The 18,979-nt window shown below is 34.7% G+C and overlaps 2 protein-coding genes across 3 annotated transcripts; both read left to right on the top strand.

The window, feature by feature from the left end:
* The first annotated feature begins 1,258 nt into the window (after nucleotides 1-1,258).
* Nucleotides 1,259-10,485, top strand: LOC120179836 (putative phosphatidylglycerol/phosphatidylinositol transfer protein DDB_G0282179). Of its 2 annotated transcripts, XM_039185316.1 has the most exons (5): nucleotides 1,259-1,371; nucleotides 1,568-1,669; nucleotides 2,456-2,616; nucleotides 4,035-4,163; nucleotides 10,464-10,485. In XM_039185316.1, the coding sequence occupies exons 1-4, from the start codon at nucleotides 1,269-1,271 to the stop codon at nucleotides 4,149-4,151; spliced, it is 483 nt and encodes a 160-aa protein (XP_039041247.1). In that variant the 5' UTR covers nucleotides 1,259-1,268; the 3' UTR covers nucleotides 4,152-4,163; nucleotides 10,464-10,485. The 2 variants fall into 2 exon arrangements, with proteins under 2 accessions (XP_039041247.1, XP_039041243.1); XM_039185312.1 differs by lacking the exon at nucleotides 10,464-10,485 and having other exon boundaries at nucleotides 4,035-4,333.
* LOC120179852 (kinesin-like protein KIN-12E) lies at nucleotides 6,759-15,443 on the top strand. Its single transcript, XM_039185325.1, has 22 exons — nucleotides 6,759-7,201; nucleotides 7,529-7,684; nucleotides 7,775-7,858; nucleotides 8,022-8,141; nucleotides 8,481-8,594; nucleotides 8,702-8,794; nucleotides 9,010-9,099; nucleotides 9,224-9,294; nucleotides 9,377-9,451; nucleotides 9,540-9,627; nucleotides 9,809-9,867; nucleotides 10,110-10,173; nucleotides 10,551-10,616; nucleotides 10,878-11,036; nucleotides 11,129-11,233; nucleotides 11,468-11,703; nucleotides 11,934-12,003; nucleotides 12,104-12,160; nucleotides 12,259-12,315; nucleotides 12,872-12,925; nucleotides 13,020-13,099; nucleotides 13,202-15,443. The coding sequence occupies exons 1-22, from the start codon at nucleotides 6,911-6,913 to the stop codon at nucleotides 15,306-15,308; spliced, it is 4,296 nt and encodes a 1,431-aa protein (XP_039041256.1). The 5' UTR covers nucleotides 6,759-6,910; the 3' UTR covers nucleotides 15,309-15,443.
* Nucleotides 15,444-18,979: the final 3,536 nt, after the last annotated feature.

Here is an 18,979-nt window from a genome sequence, read left to right as displayed (position 1 = left end):
AGCCGAGTCGAGCTCGAGTATTGCTGAGCTCGACTCGAACTCAAAAACTTTCAAAGTCAGCTCGACTCGACTCGAAAACTCGCGAGCTTAAAATTATCAAGCTCGACTCGAACTCGAAATATAATATTGAAATTCGATTCGAACTCGAAAAGGCTCGAACTCAAAAAAAATTTAAGAGCTCGATTAAAACTCGAGACTCGAGCTCGATTGAAGCTCGACATTGCCCCAAGCGCAAAGATGCTTAAACCTATTCTCCCCCATCTTCTTTTATATAAGTTACCAACCCCGAGCTGCTTGTTTGCTACTGATGTGGGATTGCATAATGTTCATCCACTTTCTTTCTTCCTATCTCCTTCAACAACAGTCGAGATGAACACAGATTGTGTTTCATGTGATTGCCGACCTTAATCCTTGGGGATCAAACAAACATGTCCTTAGCTTCGTGCTATGTAGAAGTTGAAAATTGGGAGATGAAAGAAGTAGGTTAACTAAACTTCCATATTCGGATGGCGCACAAAATTTGTTTGATGAAACGCGTTAAAGAACTTCTCAACCTATGGAATAAGGCCTTACCATTATTGGGTTCTTGAGTTCAAAGTAAGTTGACTTGAGTTGTTGGTTGATCACTATTTACTTGTAATTTCGAATATTCCATTATAAATGAAAGAAAAGAAGATTATTTGACTAGAAGAAATGGTGCTTAATACTTAACATCCCTTTCGGAATCCATCACCTTTGGACTTGGTTTCGAAAGCAACCGATTTCTGGGACTCCTCTTTGCTCATCGGATAACCAGCTGGTGGCGCAGTCACATAGGGTTCTGGCACAGTGGATGTTGACGGTGCTGGGTATGCAGCTTATGGATCGTTCAAAAAGAACTAAATCATGTTAATATTGTTGGGTTTTCCAAATAAAATTGGGTTAATTATGGAGTTGGTCATCAGAATATCAGATTAATTAATATTTTTAAGATACTTACAAATTAGTCACCAAAATTGATTTAAAAAGATTGGGTTAAACATAAATGAATGAACATAAACGAACATAACCGAACGAACATAAATGAACGAACATAATCGAACGTTCACGAACGTAAATGAACGAACGAGACCTATGTTCATGTTCGTTCATTTAATTAAACGAACACAAAATCTTGTTCATGTTCGTTCATTTAATAAATAAACGCACATAAACGAACTTCCCGCCGCACGGTTCATGAACGGTTCGTTGAACGTTCAGTTCATTTACAGGCCTACAAGCAATCCGCCATGGACACATTAGCAGCTCGATTCAAGCTCATCCTTTTGCCCCTTCTATCCATTTCTTTGTTTCTTTTACCTTTTCTTCAGGCCACAGATTTCAATTACTGCGGTCAGTTTTCTTCTTTATGCTAGATCTTTTCTCCCCCCATTTTCACTCTAAGATGAACTGATGTATGTTAATCCCTGGACTCTTGATTGTTTTTGCTGTTGTTTTACTTATTTTGCCCTCTCTTTTTTGTGTGTCGTTCAATCGCCTTGTTTTTCTTTTAATACACGCCTGAGTTCCTGGATTGAAATCAATGCAGATAAGAAAGGTAATTATGTTGTAAAAGTCAAAGGAGTAGATATATCACCTAATCCAGTGGCTAGAGGCAAACCGGCCACCTTCTCCATCTCAGCTTCTACTGGTAACTTTCAGTTCTTGCAATTTCTCTTAATGGTCTTTGTGAGTATGTATGTATGTCGGTATGCATGCATGCATGCTTAGGATTTGTTTAGTTTTCTGGACTCTGGATCATAAGTTAAAGATAAGAAAATCTTTTCCTACGCTTCTTTGTGTGGTAAGATTAGAAGTATGCAAGGATGATCTTTATCTATGATATACAGGTTTATTGAAATTGTATTTTTAGTTTTTCCTAGTATCTAGGTCTTTGGAAGATCAATCTTATTTCCGCATCCGAAAATGCGAAGTTCTAAAGACATAGGCTAAACAAATCCAGGTTTACAGCCTTCACTTCATCTTCCTTATTTAAGGTTTTCTTTTAATTTAGAATCAAAGCTTCAGTCCTCAATATCTGCTGATATTGATTTCACAGTCAAACTCAATCCTGAAACCCCTAATAATGGCCTCAATACTGTTCAAGTACTAGCACAACCCCTAAATCAATATCATTAATTCATTAGTTCCTTTGAAACCCTCATCATTAACGTTAATTTTTCCCAGTGCTCTTTATGATCTACAAAACCCTACATCGTTATGCAACTTCTCAAGCAAATACTCCTCTAATTTTAGTGAGTGGGATGATGTTCTGTTTTAATGGCAAAAACCATTTTCTTCAAAAACTTTAGCTCTTAAAGAAAGTTCTTGGCATCCAGAAACGTCTTGGTTCGTGCCAGTGTATGCCTTTTTTTTCACATCCATGGTTCACAGAGATAGTCTTCTTTGACATTTCATGAATGCGTATGTTTTGCAGATAAAGCTATCATCGGTGGCAAAGCGGTGATCGATGTTTCCTACTTTGGCATTCATATCCATCAAGAAACTCACGACCTTTGCGAGGAAACATCCTGCCCTGTTGCTGTTGGCAACTTTGTGCTCTCTCACAATCAAGTTTTACCTGGATTTACTCCACCAGTAAGCCTCACTTAACTGGGATAAACTCTTCATTTTTGAAACTATTTTCAGAACCATACCACTTGCAAGGTTCCCTCATAACTTGACTTTTTTAGACATTTAACTGACCTATTCTTTGATAACCAGTTAGACAAAGCACTGGTTTTTCGCAATGCTTCATTATTGATCTTAATATCTCCCATTTCTTTCTTATATATATATATTTGGTGTCTAGTTTTGTTTCTTTCTTCTCTCTCGATATATTAGTAGAAGACTTGTTTTCCTCAACTTTCGTGCAGGCACAGTAAGAAAACTCATAAACACCTTTCATTAGCTTATGTGTGACATCCTTTGCTAGTACCAAACTCTATAAATGTTTAATTGCATTCATGTATATATATAGTGTTACAATTACTTCCTTCCACTGGATTTCCTTTGTCGTTCAAGCAAGAAAAAGAAGACTACAACTTGTTTCAATTTCAGATTGTGCTAACGTGGCTTCATTATGCCCTTCAGCCTTCATATCTGTGTTTAATCCTTGCCTGTTTAGTAAGCTCTTCTTTAGCAAACGATTAGCTTAGAGACCTTAAACCAATTATATCCTGTTTCCTGAGGTCTCTTTTCTCTGCTGGGAAGTACCAGACGTTTGCCACTTTGCCTTTTGGGATGCCAGATTCCCGCTACTGATGAGTCAAATCAACATCTTTCATATTTCAAAACGTTAGCATGGGACGAGATATTCGAAACTCATCCATGTCTGACGTGCTATTTGACTCAGTTTTCCAGAGCAAGATGTTTACTGTTACTTTCACTTCGTGCTTGGCTAAGTGTAACTGTGAGTCTGTGATGAACTCCTACCGTTAGCAGCGCTTTAGGAACATGGAATAATTGCAACAAATATAAAAGAATCTGGATTTATCGGAAAAAAATAATAATGAATCTTATAGAACAAACTAAGCATGGGTAACTTGAGCTCACTGTAGTCATGAGTGGTTCTTTTTTCTTGTCTTCGGCTAACTTATATCTTTTATTCAATTGATGGATCTTTCTTAATTTCTTCTTTGCAATTTGGTTTAACATAATATTGTTGTTTAATTTCGGAATCTTATCATTTCGATAATTAATTCCTTGATCGTAGTTTGTCATATGTTCTGAATGTCCTATGTGGAAGATAAACTCCAATTGGTTGCATACTTAAACTGTCATTAGAGACCAGAATCCAGAGGCTTATCCTTTCTTCTTGGCACTTTACAAACTCCATCTAGCTTGCGTGGTTTGATCTTGAAAGAACTTCAATAGGAAGCACGGTCAAAAGTGAAACAGGATGCACCGGTTTCAAACTGCAGAACTAATTGGATTCTTTTAGGCTTCACTCACTAACCAATTACATTACAGTCAACATATATGTGATTATCTAATTATTTATTTATTTTTTGCAGGGTTCCTACACACTTAAGATGACAATATCAGGTGAGGGAATTCAAGTGTTAACTTGCATTTCCTTCAATTTCAAAATCGGGTTTGGTGCTTCTGGATCTTCGATCTCTGACAGCTGATCAGCTACCTGTATATATAACTAGTTTCATGGATTGTAGTGGGGTGCTTTCTTATTACTCGTGAATTGATCTCGAGTTCTACAATATTTTGTACTTCTATTCCGTATTCTGATTCTCGAGTCTTGACTGCACTAAACCACATTTAGCAGGAAGATATCCGACTGGTGTAAGATATTTCATGAAACAAGTATGCGTACATGGAAGTCACCCCAATCAGTTATATGCTTGCATATTTTTATAGTTTTGGTCGTGCATCAAAGAGTGGAGACTAACTGTGTCGTCGCATGGGTTGCATTCAGAGGGAAAGTAAAAGAAAATTGATTTGTCAGTTGTCAACCAATACTGGTACGCATTCTTAAGATCCCGACATACATTAGTTTCTTCAAGATAGAACATATTAGTTTCTTGTTAGAGTCCCAATTAATGGAACCGGCTCCAAAAGCCTTTCGGCGCCTTCGATCTTTTACCCGAACAGATATGTACTAAATTGTTAAATTACTTGCCGATAGGAAAGTTATCGGCAAACAAACAACATACACTACGAATTAACTTTGCTATAATTTTATCAATTTGGAGAGGGAGAGATTCTATATCTTTAAGATGCTTAGTATCTTTTTTGCATCAAATCTATTATTATAATATTTGATTATTTTTTTATTTTTATTTTCAGTAATTAGATTTTTTTTTAAAAAAAAATAGGATTGTGGCGAAGTTCATAGAAGTTGTAGGGGATGTGCACCAAATGCCTAATTGTGGAAGGCCAAATGGATAGGATTTATAAACGTGACAACGATTTGTTGAATTATTAGAACTATGATGACATTAATAGAATTTGTAAGCGTTGAGGGCTAAATGTGTAAATGTGGAGGGTCAAATTGATAAAATGTATAAATTTAAAAGATAAATTTGTTGAATCATTTAGAATTATAATCAAATTGGTAGAATTTTACAAATACGATGTTTAAATTTATTGAACTATTTAGAATTAGAACCTAATTGAGAGGAAATATGAGGGCTAAATTTGTTGAATGAGTTAGAAGCATGATTAAACTGATAGAGTTTTTAAGTTTTGAGGATTAAATGCATTAATAAGGAGGGCTAAATTTATAATTGTAAATATAAGGATTAAATTTTATGAATTGTTTAGAATTAGGACCAAATTAATATAATTTGTAAGTTTTAAGGACTAAATTTGTAATCATACTAATTACAAAAATAACTCCCGTTATCAGTCAAACCATCAGGTGGCGTTTGGTTCGCTGGAATGTTTCTGAGGGAATTGGAATCTGTAAGAATTGGAATCTGAATCTGAAACCTATTTGGTTGGCAGGAAATTGAATTGGAATCCAATTCCTTATTCTGTTTGGTTCGCAAACATGTCAAATAAATTTAATTTCAGTAATGTAAAATGACATAATTGTCCTTCTTCTTTTTTACTTAATTTTAGTTTATTTTATAACTTACATATAGCAATATATTATAAAAATTTAAAAAAAAATAATTTATTGATTGATTATTCATTTTAATATATAAGAATCATACTAATAAACATCATAAGTTAAAATCATCCCAATTAGGGATGGCCATGATCGGGTTGAGTCAGGTTTTTGGTCCACCCGACTCGACCCGAGAACAAGGGAACTTCCACCCGAGACCCGACCCGACCAAAATAAAGTTTCACCCGACCCGAATATATGAATTAGAAACCCGACCCGAAATAATAAAAAATTATTTTTATTCAATAAAAATGGTGACTTAATTGAAAAAAATTATATATAAAGGGGTATTATTGTAATTATTCCTAATTATATAAGATAAAATTATATTTTTTTTCGGGTCGGGTCGGATATTTTTCACCCTAAACCCGAACCCGACCTGAATATCACAATTAAAAAACCCTGACCCGACCCGAATAGCACACTTAAAAAATCCTGACCTGAATATCACACTTAAAAAAACCTGACTCGACCCAAACCCGATTTTTTTTAAAAAAATTCGACCCGATCCCAAAATTTAAAAAAAAAATCTGACCCGAATACCAAAAGATTGATGAGGGTAGTATGGTCAAATTTCACATTCTCTCCTCCAAAGGATTTCAATTCTATTATGTTATGGATGTAATTCTTTCCCTCACTTGATGGAATTGGATTCCAATTCCCCCTTTGAAAACTAGAACCAAACATGAGATAGTGGTGAAATTGTATTCCAATTCCCCCTAATTCCAAGGGATTACAGCGAACCAAAAGTTACTAAATTGAAATTAAAGTGTAATGATAGTGATTAAATTTACAAGATTTTTAGTTGGGGTGACTAAGAAAATACATTCTCAACAGTTTGATGACTAAGAAGGTAGTTAACCCGAAATTAAATAATCTGTCTGTTCCAAGGAAACTCCAGCTGTTTGAGCAGCATTGAAGCCACGTGAGCTGTGGGTAATTCGGTAATTCAATGCTTTCTTAAAGAAAAATAAAATATTCACGCTGAGATGGATTAAAAAGTGGCTCCAAAATCGCAGTTCAAAATTTTCTACTATTCTCAACGGTCGATAATTCAAAAACACACTTCATCTTCACCGTCCATTTCAACATCTATACAGAATATACCACCCGATCTGAGATTCTCTTTCTCTTCCTTCTCCCTTAACAAAACCTTTCAAAATCTTACCCTTTTTTATTCCAAACGTTCTTCCTAGACACTTTCAAATCTCTCTCAAACCCTAAACTCCACTTTCACACAAAACGAAGCCATTCCCTTCCACAATGCCGTTCATTTCGGATACAGCGAGCGCTATCAAGAGCCGTTTTGGCTTCCATAACCGGTCATCTTCATCTGAGTCGGTCTCCTTGTCGTCGGTTCGTAATACGCCGGATCTTCTAGAGAAATCAGCAGTTAAGGAGAATCCCAGCCATTTCACTGCTGCCTCGGCCGCAATTCCGAGCATCAGTGAGTGGGACGAAGATTTGACTGAAAGTAAAGGAGGAAAGACGCAGTCGTCCCAGAGCTTTGAGTTCCATGAAGATGCATTGTTTTGGAAAGATCACAATGTGCAGGTTGGTTGAAATGTTTGAATATTATGTTTAGTTTTCTTAACAAAAGTCTAAAAAGAGGGGAAAAGTCAAAGGAAGGAAGGAAGAAATGTTCTGGATAGCCAAAACGTAGTTTTCTGAGTACGTATTTCTCTGGGAATTTATTTGTTAAGATTAAAAAAAGTATAAAAAGGGAAATTATAATTTGTCACAATGATGTTTTGTATTTTATTGTGCAAGTAGAAAAGCCAGTAGTTCAATAGAAAACCAAGCAAAGAAATATATTATTGAGAGTATATAAAGTTAAGCTAACTGGATCTAATTTTAGTTTGTTTTTTGGCAAATTATTAGGTTATCATAAGAATTCGTCCCCTTAGTAGTTCCGAAATCTCACTACAAGGCAATAGTAAGTGTATTAGGCAAGAAAGTTGTCAAACAATTACTTGGACGGGACACCCAGAATCTCGTTTTACATTTGATCTTGTTGCTGATGAACATGTTAGCCAGGTATGCTTCTTTTTTATCTTATTTCTTTTTGGTTTAATTTTTATGTATAGGTCTGTTATTTTGAAATATGACATTTAAGTGATTTTACAGGAGAATCTCTTCAAAGTAGCTGGGTTGCCTATGGTGGAAAATTGCATGGGAGGCTACAACAGCTGCATGTTTGCATATGGTCAAGTGAGCTTCCAAATCTCTCTTCTTGAGTAAAATATATTCTAGTATTTCCATGAATTGTTGATTAATTTCACACTTTATTAGTCTCTAAAATTATTTAATTTGATTTGGTTTTCTTTTTATTCTTGTTTTGGTATTGACTCCAACTTAAAATTTATTATTACAGACTGGGAGTGGGAAGACTCACACAATGCTCGGAGACATTGAAGGAGGGACTCGGAGGCACAGTGTCAACTGTGGGATGATACCTAGGGTGTTTGAACACTTATTTACAAGAATACAAAAGGTGTGGTGTATGTGAAGTTAAGCATACTGTGACTGAAATTGCTTCGCAACTTTCTTGGGTGCAATTTACTTCCTTCAGTTGCAAAATAAGTCTCTCTTATGATCATATAGACAATTATACTATTTGCAAAATCATAATTGGTAGATTGATCTAAGGGTTAGTTTTGAATTTTGTGTGTGTTGAAAAGCATTTCAGCTTAAATCTTGTGCACTTCTTCATTAACTGTTTAATACTGTAACGGAAATGGCAATTGAACTTGTGTAAGTAAAACAAATACCAAAGTTTCTACCAAACTTAATACATAGTTGCTTCTCATAATATTCTTCTGTGATATGTCAGGAAAAAGACAATCGTAAAGATGAGAAATTAAGATTTACATGCAAATGCTCGTTTCTGGAAATCTATAATGAACAAATTCTTGATCTTTTAGATCCATCGTCAACCAATTTACAGGTAAAGTCACTTGCGTATGTTGAACAATATTTTGTCCTTAGTGTGGAATAAAAGTTTTCTTTTCCTCAACTAAAGAAATTTACTACTCTTTGGTGGTAATTTTGCAGATAAGAGAAGACATGAAGAATGGGGTTTACGCTGAGAATCTTAAGGAGATGGAAGTTACAAGTGCACGGGATGTGATTCAACTGCTCATTCAAGTACTGACTCTAAAAAGTTACTCATATCATAAAGCACCTCTAGATTGTAGATGGTCACACTTAAAATTTTTGGTTAAAAGTTATAGACTTTAAAAGGCGGTTAAGAAAGTTTTTCTTGAGTTTATTTTGATTATCTAAGCAACTTCTTTTAAAAAAATTGTCCTTGTTCTCTACCCAACTCATTATTAACCTAAAAGCTTTGTATAATATTTCAGGGTGCAGCAAACAGAAAGGTGGCTGCCACTAACATGAATTGTGCTAGTAGTCGTTCTCACAGTGTATTTACATGCATAATTGAAAGCAAGGTAAGTGTGACCTTTTAATTGAAGAGTTCCTGTGAAATCACTAGTAAATTGTACGTTGTTCATACTCTTTCATGAATTGTCTTTACCTTGAGACAAGCAATTCTAACGAAGTGTTTGATATCAGTGGGAGTCTCAATCTGTAACTCACCATCGCTTCGCTCGTCTTAATCTTGTTGATTTAGCAGGCTCAGAAAGGTATAAAATGTCGAAGTATTAAAAACATCCGCTTTTTTTCTAGTTTGTTCATAATATATCATTTATAATTTGCCCATGACAGACAGAAGAGTTCTGGGGCTGAAGGTGAACGCCTCAAGGAGGCTACTAATATTAACAAGTCTCTTTCCACATTGGGGTGAGTATTTAAATTTTAATGTCAATTTATATGCTCCTTCTTCTGACTTCTCATTATACCACTCATAAATAACAATTTATATTGGCAGACTTGTGATAATGAACCTTGTAAATATTTCCAATGGGAAGTCTCTCCATGTTCCTTATCGAGATTCAAAACTCACTTTTTTGCTTCAGGTAAAGTGATATATGTGATGGAGTTTTTGATGTAAAATCCGTTTCTATGAGTCCTTGTTTGCAGGACTAGGGTAGCTACTGTACAGTTATCCTAACATGTTTTGGTTATATATACACACAAATATTTCTAGGATATGCTATGCAACTGTCTGTTAATTCTGTCTTGTTATTTTCCTTCCAGGATTCTCTAGGAGGAAATGCAAAAACAACAATAATTGCGAATATTAGTCCCTCTAATTGGTTAGTGGATATATTTTGTTTTTGTTTCTGTGCTAGTTGGTTGTTTTAAACTTCAATTTTAAATTCCATTTACATGAGCGAATCTGTTCTTTTTTTAATTTATATTTTTTAACTATATTTTTTACAATGACTTGAATTTTATATGTACTTTTATTGTCTTTCAATGAGCTCGACTTAATCTGTTAGAGTATATAATTGTAAATGACAATTTTTCTTTTTCTTCTTTTGGCCATCCTCTGTAGTTGTTCACTGGAGACACTTAGTACGCTGAAGTTTGCACAGCGGGCTAAATTTATAAAGAACAATGTATGAGATCTTTGCTTAGCTACATTACATACAATGCATGTTTGGTGATTTGTCTCAATGGAAATTGATGCCAACCCTTGAATAGGGGTGAGAAAAGAAACTGAATAAACCGAAAATCGAACCGAACCGTCGTAGTGTTTGGACGGTTAATGGTTCACATTTAAAAAAATGATTATCCGAACCAAATTCTATTTTTATTTAATTTGTTATGATTTTTATAATATAAATTAAGTATTTTTCATTTTAAATAGTGAAAATATCTTTAAATACTATATAAGATAGTTATAATATATATATATATATATATATATATTATCCCTGTTATTTGCTTTGTCACACTCTAGTTAATATTTATTACTTGAGTCAATGTCTTGCAGGCAGTGGTGAATGAAGATGCATCTGGAGATGTTGTTGCTATGAGGCTGCAAATTCAACAGCTGAAGGTAATATTGTTAAACTTGTGATCGTGTTTTTTAAAGTACCCTCCCTAAAGTGCTCCTCCTGCATTAGTAATGTTATACTGTGAGTTATGTTTTGCAAAGTTAATAAATGTTAATTTTGTAGGACATTTCAAGCAGCAAGCACACTTCTGTTTAATGAATCCAACTTGTGTCATGATTCATTTTATTTATATATTTTGCATGGTTCCCATAATCTTTCAGGTTTCTAGTTTTCCTTAATATTCAAAATTATGTTTCTTTCAGAAAGAAGTATCTCGTCTACGAGGTTTTATTAATGGCAGAACTGAAAATCTAGATAATGATAGTTTGGCATCAAGTGTTCCAGCATCTCCAGGGCCCTTAAAGTGGGAAGGTCTTCATGGATCATTCAGTCCACTTACATCTGATAAAAGGATGTCTCAGGTATACAGAAATCTTACTTGATTGAGGAAACGCCTATTTTAGAGTTGTTGAACTAATTTTCTTTTCCTTCTGATTATGACTTTGTGTTCCAGAAAAAAGACTATGAAGTTGCACTTGTTGGGGCCTTCAAGAGGGAAAGAGAGAAGGAAGTCGCTTTACAGGCCCTGACCGCTGAGAATCAGGCAGCTTTGCAGTTGGTATGTACTATGATGTAACTTTTCTGTATTTGATAGATCTCAGTCTTCCTGGCTGGAAAGTTTATAAGTTAAAAAAAAAATCTGAATTTTTTGGCAGTTAATATCGAGGTATATGATATGCTTAAATTTTAATATATAAAGGATTTCTCATCTTCACTTATGTAACTTTAGAGAATAATGTAGTTTGATCAGTTATTAGAAGAAAATTGTCACTCTGCTTCGGACTGTTGTTAGGCAAAACAAAGAGAAGATGAGATCCAAAGCTTGAAAATGAGGTTAAGGTTTCGAGAAGCAGGAATTAAGAGGCTGGAAGCTGTTGCTTCTGGCAAGATCTCTGCAGGGTCAAATTTGTTACAAGAGAAAGAAGAATACATGAAGGAAATTGAGGTTTTAAGAGCTCAAGTTGATCGGAACCAAGAAGTCACTAGATTTGCCCTGGAGAATTTGCGACTGAAGGAGGAGATTAGAAGGCATGTTCACCTGATCCTCAGGATTCTCCATTTCACTCTTTGAACATTATCCAGTTATTTTACTTGCTCTATTATTGAGATCTATACTGAGTTATAAATACCAAATATAGTTGTTATTATGAGAAACCAACAAGCGCTTTGAGTGGTTAACATGCTCTATTACATGTTCTTTATCATTGATATCTGTGTTGCGCTGATATTATGTATCTGATGTTTGTTCCTACTCACAGATTAAAGTCCCTTAGTGATGAAGGCCAACTGGAGATGATGAATGAACAGATTAAGGCATTACACAATAAGGTGCAAAAAGAAGTTATTCAAATATTTTACTTCTTTTTAATTTCATGATCAATATTGATATTTAGGGAAAATGTTGCTTACTCCATTGACTATTATGCAGTTGCTAGAGGCACTAGATTGGAAACTTATGCATGAATCAGATTCCTTAACCATTGAGGTTCTTGCTAACCTTTGTCATGACTTGAATTTTGATGATTTTAATTTTTGCGACGAAAATTTTCTAAATCTTGGTTTTGAAATGTTCATGCAATACAGAAAACAAACTCTAAAGTGGTATCCGGAGTTTCTGATGACCTCAATGAACTGAGACAGGTTGGTTAATATTATCCACTGTCTTCCAGGTTCCCAGTGGTTATTTTCTCATGCATCTATATATATCTTTGGAAACTGTTTGCAATTTACTATAATCTGAATTAATACAACTGAGAGATTACTTTTCCAACACAATCTTCTCTAATTGTAATATCTTAATGAATAGACAGCTCTCTTTCGAGTGTACATTTTAAAACTCTATTAACATTTCAATTTCAAGCATGTTTCTTTGGTGATGTAACTAAATATTTTCTGCTGTTGAAATTAATCCCATAGAACAATACTATGCTATACTTGTGTTGATCTTCTTTCAAATTGCCAATAATCTCTTGGTCTAGTATTAAGAGGTTTGTGAGACATAAGATAGCCACTAACTTCTTTGACATTTGGGCATGTTTATGACAGCAAATAAGAGGCATACTATTTTGACATCAAATTGGATGTCTGAATTTAAAGAAAAACTTATGTTGTCTTTTGCAATGTGTATACTGCTATAAAATATATATTGTTACTTATTTCTTGCCTAAAAAAAGAAATTTTGATATATTGCAAACAGGATTCAGCTTGGTGCTCTAACCACAAGGAGGAAAACGAATTTCTTAGAATGCAGGTAGCTATACTCCAATGAACTATTTCTTTGTACCTCTTTTTCTAGTAAAAGCTGGAGTTCATGCGATTCATTCATAAACATTTTTGTTTAACAGGCCATTCACAACAAGGCAGAAATGGATGCACTCCAGAAAAAACTTGAGTTTTGTCTGGAAGAGAAGGAAGAGTTGGAGAGGTATGTTCAATTATTTAAGAGATTATGTACAAATCGAAGAAACAATCATGCAGCATCATATCTTATATGCATTTCCGAAAAATTAATTGTAAATGGATGCAGGTACGTGAGTGATTTACTAAACAAACTTGAAGAAGAACGGCCTTCAAGATCTGCGAAGGAAGCTATACAACAAACAGAACTTCTTTCATTGTCAGCGGATGTGCCAACTATCAACAATCCTAATGACCAAGTGGAGCTTAAAACAATGGTTGATGCCATAGCAGCTGCAAGTCAGCGAGAAGCAGAAGCTCATGAGAAAGCATTTAAGTTATCCCAAGAGAACGATGAATTACGATCCAAGCTTAAGGGCTATGTTGAGGATAATAAGCAACTCCTTGAATTATTTGAGCAGAAAGCTGATGAAAGAAATTGTAAAAGTTTGAATGAAGGTGACATTAATGAATATTTCACAAATCACACTGATGCTGGTTTACATGAAAATGGTGAAGAGCTGGTCAAGCTGAAGAAAGATGTCGATAACCTTGAGCAACAGCTTACTGAAATGCATGAAGAAAATGACAAATTGATGGGTTTGTATGAAAGAGCAATGCAGGAGAGAGATGAATTCAAACGGATGTTTTCCTCTTTGGGAACTCCGAACAGAAAGGAGCCTAGAGAATTTGAATGCCTTGAGAAGCTAGTTGAAGTCGACGGAGGGGAAGGCAACTTGAATAAACCTCATGTGCAGTTTGACTCAAAGGATTTAGAGGGGGAAACTGCCCCCTTTTGTTCACCTGAGCAGAATGCAGGTGAAAGTCGACAGTTGTCTGAAGTGATTCTAAATGTCGATGATACACATTCGGATCATCAGTCAGAAGCAGGGAATCACATAGAATGCCTTGAGAAGCTAGTTGAAGTCGACGGCGGAGAAGGCAGCTTGGGTAAACCTCATGTACAGTTTGAGTCAAAATATTTAGAGGGGGAAACTGGTCCCCTCTTTTTACATGAGCAGAATGCAGGAGACAGAAAGTTGTCCGAAGTGATTCTGAATGTCGACGATGCACATTCGGATCATCAGTCAGAAGCCGGGAATCACATGGAAATAGACCAACCAGATAGCACTGCTGCAAAGTTGTCCGAAGATATATTTTCTGCAAGAGCAATACTTAAACAGGCAAACGAAAGACTTTTGGATTCTGCTAAGACAGTTACTGAATTCAGCTCCCTTGAGAAATCGTTGCTTGAGATCGATAACTTTTCCACAGAAATAGAAGTGATGGAACGTGGGATAAAGGAGAAACAACGACACCTTGAATCTGTTGCAATCATTTCTTCCGAAACAAAAGAAAGAAAAGCTTTAACTGAAAGTAGGTTATCAGCACTCAAATACTCTATTTCAAGCTTTTCTTGTTCAGTTGCTTTCTTGGAACAGCGAGAAGCTCAAGCAAGGTCGAAACTCAATGCCTCGTTGTCCTACTTGGACAACAAGAAACAAGAACTGGTCAATCTTAACAACGCCAAGGTCGAAATCGAGGCGTCCTTGAATGAGACACGGGAATCTGAATCAGCAACAAGGAACAACATTGTCCTTTTGAAATCAAAGCTTGAGGAAGAACGCAAAAGACAAGAGAATGAAAAGGTTTTATTCGCCATTGATAACTTGGATAAAGTCGATCCCACGCAGAGAAACTTAGGTGGCAAAGCTACCGATTTACTGAAGACTGAAGAAGAGAAAAGCAAGCTGCAAAACGAGATCAAGTCATCCCGCGAAAGCTTGGCAGCCATTAAAATGAGACACCGGGATTTGAACAATCTGCTGATAAAGGTAGAACACGATGTAGAAGCTGTCTCAATGGAAATACAAAAAGGATCAAAGTCGGTGGACGAGTTAAAGCTTGCCATGGAACGTTCAATCCAAGAAAAAGAGACCCTCCTCGAAACTTACGAGAATGGGAAAGCTGAAATCGATAGTCTGATCTTGGAATATCAGCAGAATGTTTTTGATGCAGATCTTGTCGAGGCGGAGATGAAGGCCTTTGATGAAGAACTGAAGCTCGAGATAAGGAAACTAGAACAGTTGCAGACGTTGAGAGCTGCATCTGGGCAGAAGGTGAAGCAATTGTTGTCGTCCCATTCGGGTTTGTTGTCTGAAAAGCTGGAAGCAGATTTACAGTGTGTTTGGGCAACTTTCGAGGAGGCTAAGATATTGTTAGGGGTGGATCACTAAAATGTCTGTTAAATCACTGTTTTTAACAGGCCCCTGGTGTTTTCCATATTAATTCAGAACTCTAAATCCTATTAAATATGCATGTAATCTGTGCTGTAATTAACCATTCCTTTCTATGGGGTATTTTGGTGCCAACTCCGGTGCCCTAATATTTTTTATTTGGGTAAACTATATTATCTAAGCTCACTAAAGTTTGGTGAGTTTTTAAGTTGGTCACTAAAGCTTCAAAATTTACATTTTAGTAACTAAAATTATTGATAAATAACAAATGCTCATTTGCACGCTAACTCAAGTCATGTTAGCAAAAAATGATTAATACTTAATTTGACCATTAAACTATATCTAAAACAACAATTTGTCCTAAACTTTTTTGCTACAGTTTCTCACACAATTAATCCATCATTAACATCCACTCAACCAAAACATTTGCCGCACCAAGGATAACTTGTACCGACTTTCCTTAGGACGATATACACATACAATTGGTAAAGATAAGCAGAAAGAATTACAGAAAGTTGCCAACCAACAATGTCCTTGTGATCTCTCAGCTTTTACGTAACAAGATGAAAATATAATGCAACTAGAAAATAAGTATTGTAAAATCATTTATTGGGAAAATATAACACTGTACCAGTTCCGGTGTTAATGTCTACAGCTTACTTTACTCTCACTTGACACGAACATCATATCATAAGCCTAACCCATTCACCACGGTTGGGTTCCCTTCTACATCCTTTGAGCTCCATACATCATTCACATCTGAAAGCATTGAAAACTTTTCAAAATAATAATACTATTGACTACTTATAATTTAAATTTTGTTATGATCTTTCGATACGCAATTTACAATTTTATCCTTAACTGGCCCACCCTCCCACTCACATCAGAAGTTCTCTAGTCATCTTCGACGTTGAACGGTAAAATGGTTTATTGGGGAATATGTTGGTTATGACAAAAGCATTCATCATCACATCTCAAAAATGTTGGGGGTGCGCTTATCAAAGCAAACGTATTAAGTAGTTGTATTTAATATTTCAAATACACGAGAACGAAAAACAATATACACTAACTAGACTTATCTTTCGAGATTCCCGGCTATTCTTCCGAGTTGTTAAAAACCTCTCTTTAATTTGTTTGTTGGATTTAATTTTCTTCTCCCATGGTTACTTGTTTTTCAAAATCACGCTCCTCGTTCTCTCTATCCTCTAACTCTCTATATGTGTGTTCTTTTTGGTCTGATTGAGAGAAGGTAGGGAGAATTCTTTACATTTTGGCCAACGATGGTTCCTACTATGATGAGAGCACAGCCGGCGAAACGGAGGCAAGCGTTTTAATAATGTGAGAAAGGGGCAATCAATGACTAAAATCTGATATATTATTATGCTTCTCATGCAACTACATCATAACCAGCTTATATAGCAGCTATGACTTCAAGCTTACTCAATCTCTTAACTTCCTATAACAACATTCATAACAGAATCCAAAACAATCATAACAACTCACACCAACTCACACCACACTCAATGCACACATTAGCAGTGCATGTTCTAGAATGCACTGCATATTCTAGAATGCATATTTCAACACGGAGGATCCAAAGAAGATGAAAAAAAGGAATAGATTAGGGCAAGCCATCGGTGACACTACGGTGGAATGCACGGCGGTTTGTTGTCGTTTTCCATGCAGCATCGTACAGCTAGTTGTGTTAGCCCTTTATAAGTTCCCCGCCAGGGTTTACCAGAACCAGGGTTTTAAATCACGGTTCGAAAATGTGATTTATTCCACGAAATTATAATTTCGTCGCCGTCCGAGTTACCTGCTACACTCGTAATAGCGTCTAATAGCGTCCGCGACGTTTACAATTACGGTAAACCTGAAATAAACAAAAACACAACCGCGATTTGAAACCATGACCAGAACACTTGGAGATGGAAGAAGCGACGAGTGTGAAGAAGAATCAAGATTTGTTAGGCCCCACAAAACGTTTGCCCGCAAGGGAGGAATGGGAAGTTGATCTGGACTGCATGATGGGGCAAGGTAAGCAACGTGAAGGTGATAATCACGATGATTGCTGCGCGAGTGTCCAAGATTTTGAAAATAAGATGTGGGATCAATTTTGTGAGACTGGATTTTGGCAGGGTCCTTCGCAGAGACAAATAAGGGAATAAAAACAACTTAATTTATTACAAAATTTCTCATTTTTCAAATTAGTATATCGTTTTAATTTTAATTTTCAACATGTGATTCTTAAATCAAAATTGAATTAAACTTATAATTTATAAATTACTTTACTATAATTTAATTAATGAAATTAACCTTATTTTTATGTCATTCGCGCTAACATAAGTTTCAAAAATATATACTAAAATTTTAAGCGTGAATATAATGTATGTTTATTACTATTTTTATCCGTACCATGATTATATAGAATTCAAAATTGCTATAGTAGCATCAACCAAACAATTTAGGTGATAAAAAGATTGTTAATCTGTGAAATCACGAGTTTGAATATTAAATATACAAATGTATAAGTGTTCAATGTCAAATAATCAAGGATTGAATAAATATTACATTTTATTTACTCCATACTAATAAAAAAATTATTGTATAGTTGGTAAATTCAGATATTGATATTTAAATTGAATTCAAGATTTAAAGTTCAAATCGAATTTCGTTTAATTTCATTTATGAATTTTAAAAAATATAGTATAAGTTTTATTTTACCTCTTAAATTAATTTATTTTTTAAAATTAATATTTAAAATTATTGTTTTTTTTAATATTAACATCTATATTTTTTCTACATTTATATATTAATTGTAGAAAATTGTAAAGAATGTTTTTCGCTTGTATATTATTCATTAGTAGAAATTGGCTATATATAATTAATATAATTAAATTATGTAATATAATATATTACATAGTTGTTATCCAATATTCATATAATCTAGTAGTGATCAAACCTTGTTGTATCTTTTCGCGAATGAAATGACAATTAATCTCAATATGTTTCGTTAATGAAAGGCAGAGTTGGAAGCAATATGAAGCACATCTTGATTATCACACTAGAATTTTACAGGTGCTAAAACTTTAATTCATACTTCATCGATGAGCTAATATACCCATATGATTTCACATACGAATTTGACCGTTGCTCTATATTCGACTTCTGCACTAGATCGTGAGGCCACATTTTGTTTCTTACTCTTTCATGAAACTAAGGATCCGTTTGGTTTTAGAAAATACAAGCTATTTCCATTTTTATTTTCTTAGAAAATAAAAACATTATAAAAATGGTGTTTGATTGTAAAATTAGAAAATGATTTCTAGAAAATAAAAATAAAAATGAGTGAAAATACAAAAACATAACAAAAATGTTTTCAATGTTTTCATTAAAATTATTTTTGGAAATTTGAAAATAGGAAAACATGACATCTACATTTTTAAGTTAACTTACACGAGTTCCTCTTTTTGAATTTAGTCAGGTCTTACGTTTCTGTCTATATGCAGAGATTTATTTGTAGGTATTACTTCACATTACAGACGCACATATGAAGACAGCATAAGAAGATTGTTTAACTATGTATTTATATAATTATTTATACATTCATTGTATTGTATCTTTATTTTTAAATTTTCTGACTACCGGAGGTTTCCCACAGAAGCTGCTCT

This window comes from Hibiscus syriacus, unplaced genomic scaffold (genome assembly GCF_006381635.1).
Source record: "Hibiscus syriacus cultivar Baekdansim isolate YM2019G1 unplaced genomic scaffold, ASM638163v2 tig00003715_pilon, whole genome shotgun sequence".
In the NCBI taxonomy this organism is placed as follows: domain Eukaryota; kingdom Viridiplantae; phylum Streptophyta; class Magnoliopsida; order Malvales; family Malvaceae; genus Hibiscus; species Hibiscus syriacus.
This window is presented reverse-complemented; position numbering and strand designations above follow the sequence as displayed.

What these genes read in the sequence shown, in the direction of transcription:
- LOC120179836 (XM_039185316.1), top strand. Translation starts at nt 1,269, where the DNA reads ATGGACACATTAGCAGCTCGATTCAAGCTCATCCTTTTGCCCCTTCTA. An exon ending in CACAGATTTCAATTACTGCG is followed by an intron (nt 1,372 to 1,567) that starts GTCAGTTTTCTT and finishes AAATCAATGCAG; the next exon opens with ATAAGAAAGGTAATTATGTT. An exon ending in CTCCATCTCAGCTTCTACTG is followed by an intron (nt 1,670 to 2,455) that starts GTAACTTTCAGT and finishes TATGTTTTGCAG; the next exon opens with ATAAAGCTATCATCGGTGGC.
- LOC120179852 (XM_039185325.1), top strand. Translation starts at nt 6,911, where the DNA reads ATGCCGTTCATTTCGGATACAGCGAGCGCTATCAAGAGCCGTTTTGGC. An exon ending in GCATGTTTGCATATGGTCAA is followed by an intron (nt 7,859 to 8,021) that starts GTGAGCTTCCAA and finishes TTATTATTACAG; the next exon opens with ACTGGGAGTGGGAAGACTCA. An exon ending in CTGATAAAAGGATGTCTCAG is followed by an intron (nt 11,037 to 11,128) that starts GTATACAGAAAT and finishes TTTGTGTTCCAG; the next exon opens with AAAAAAGACTATGAAGTTGC.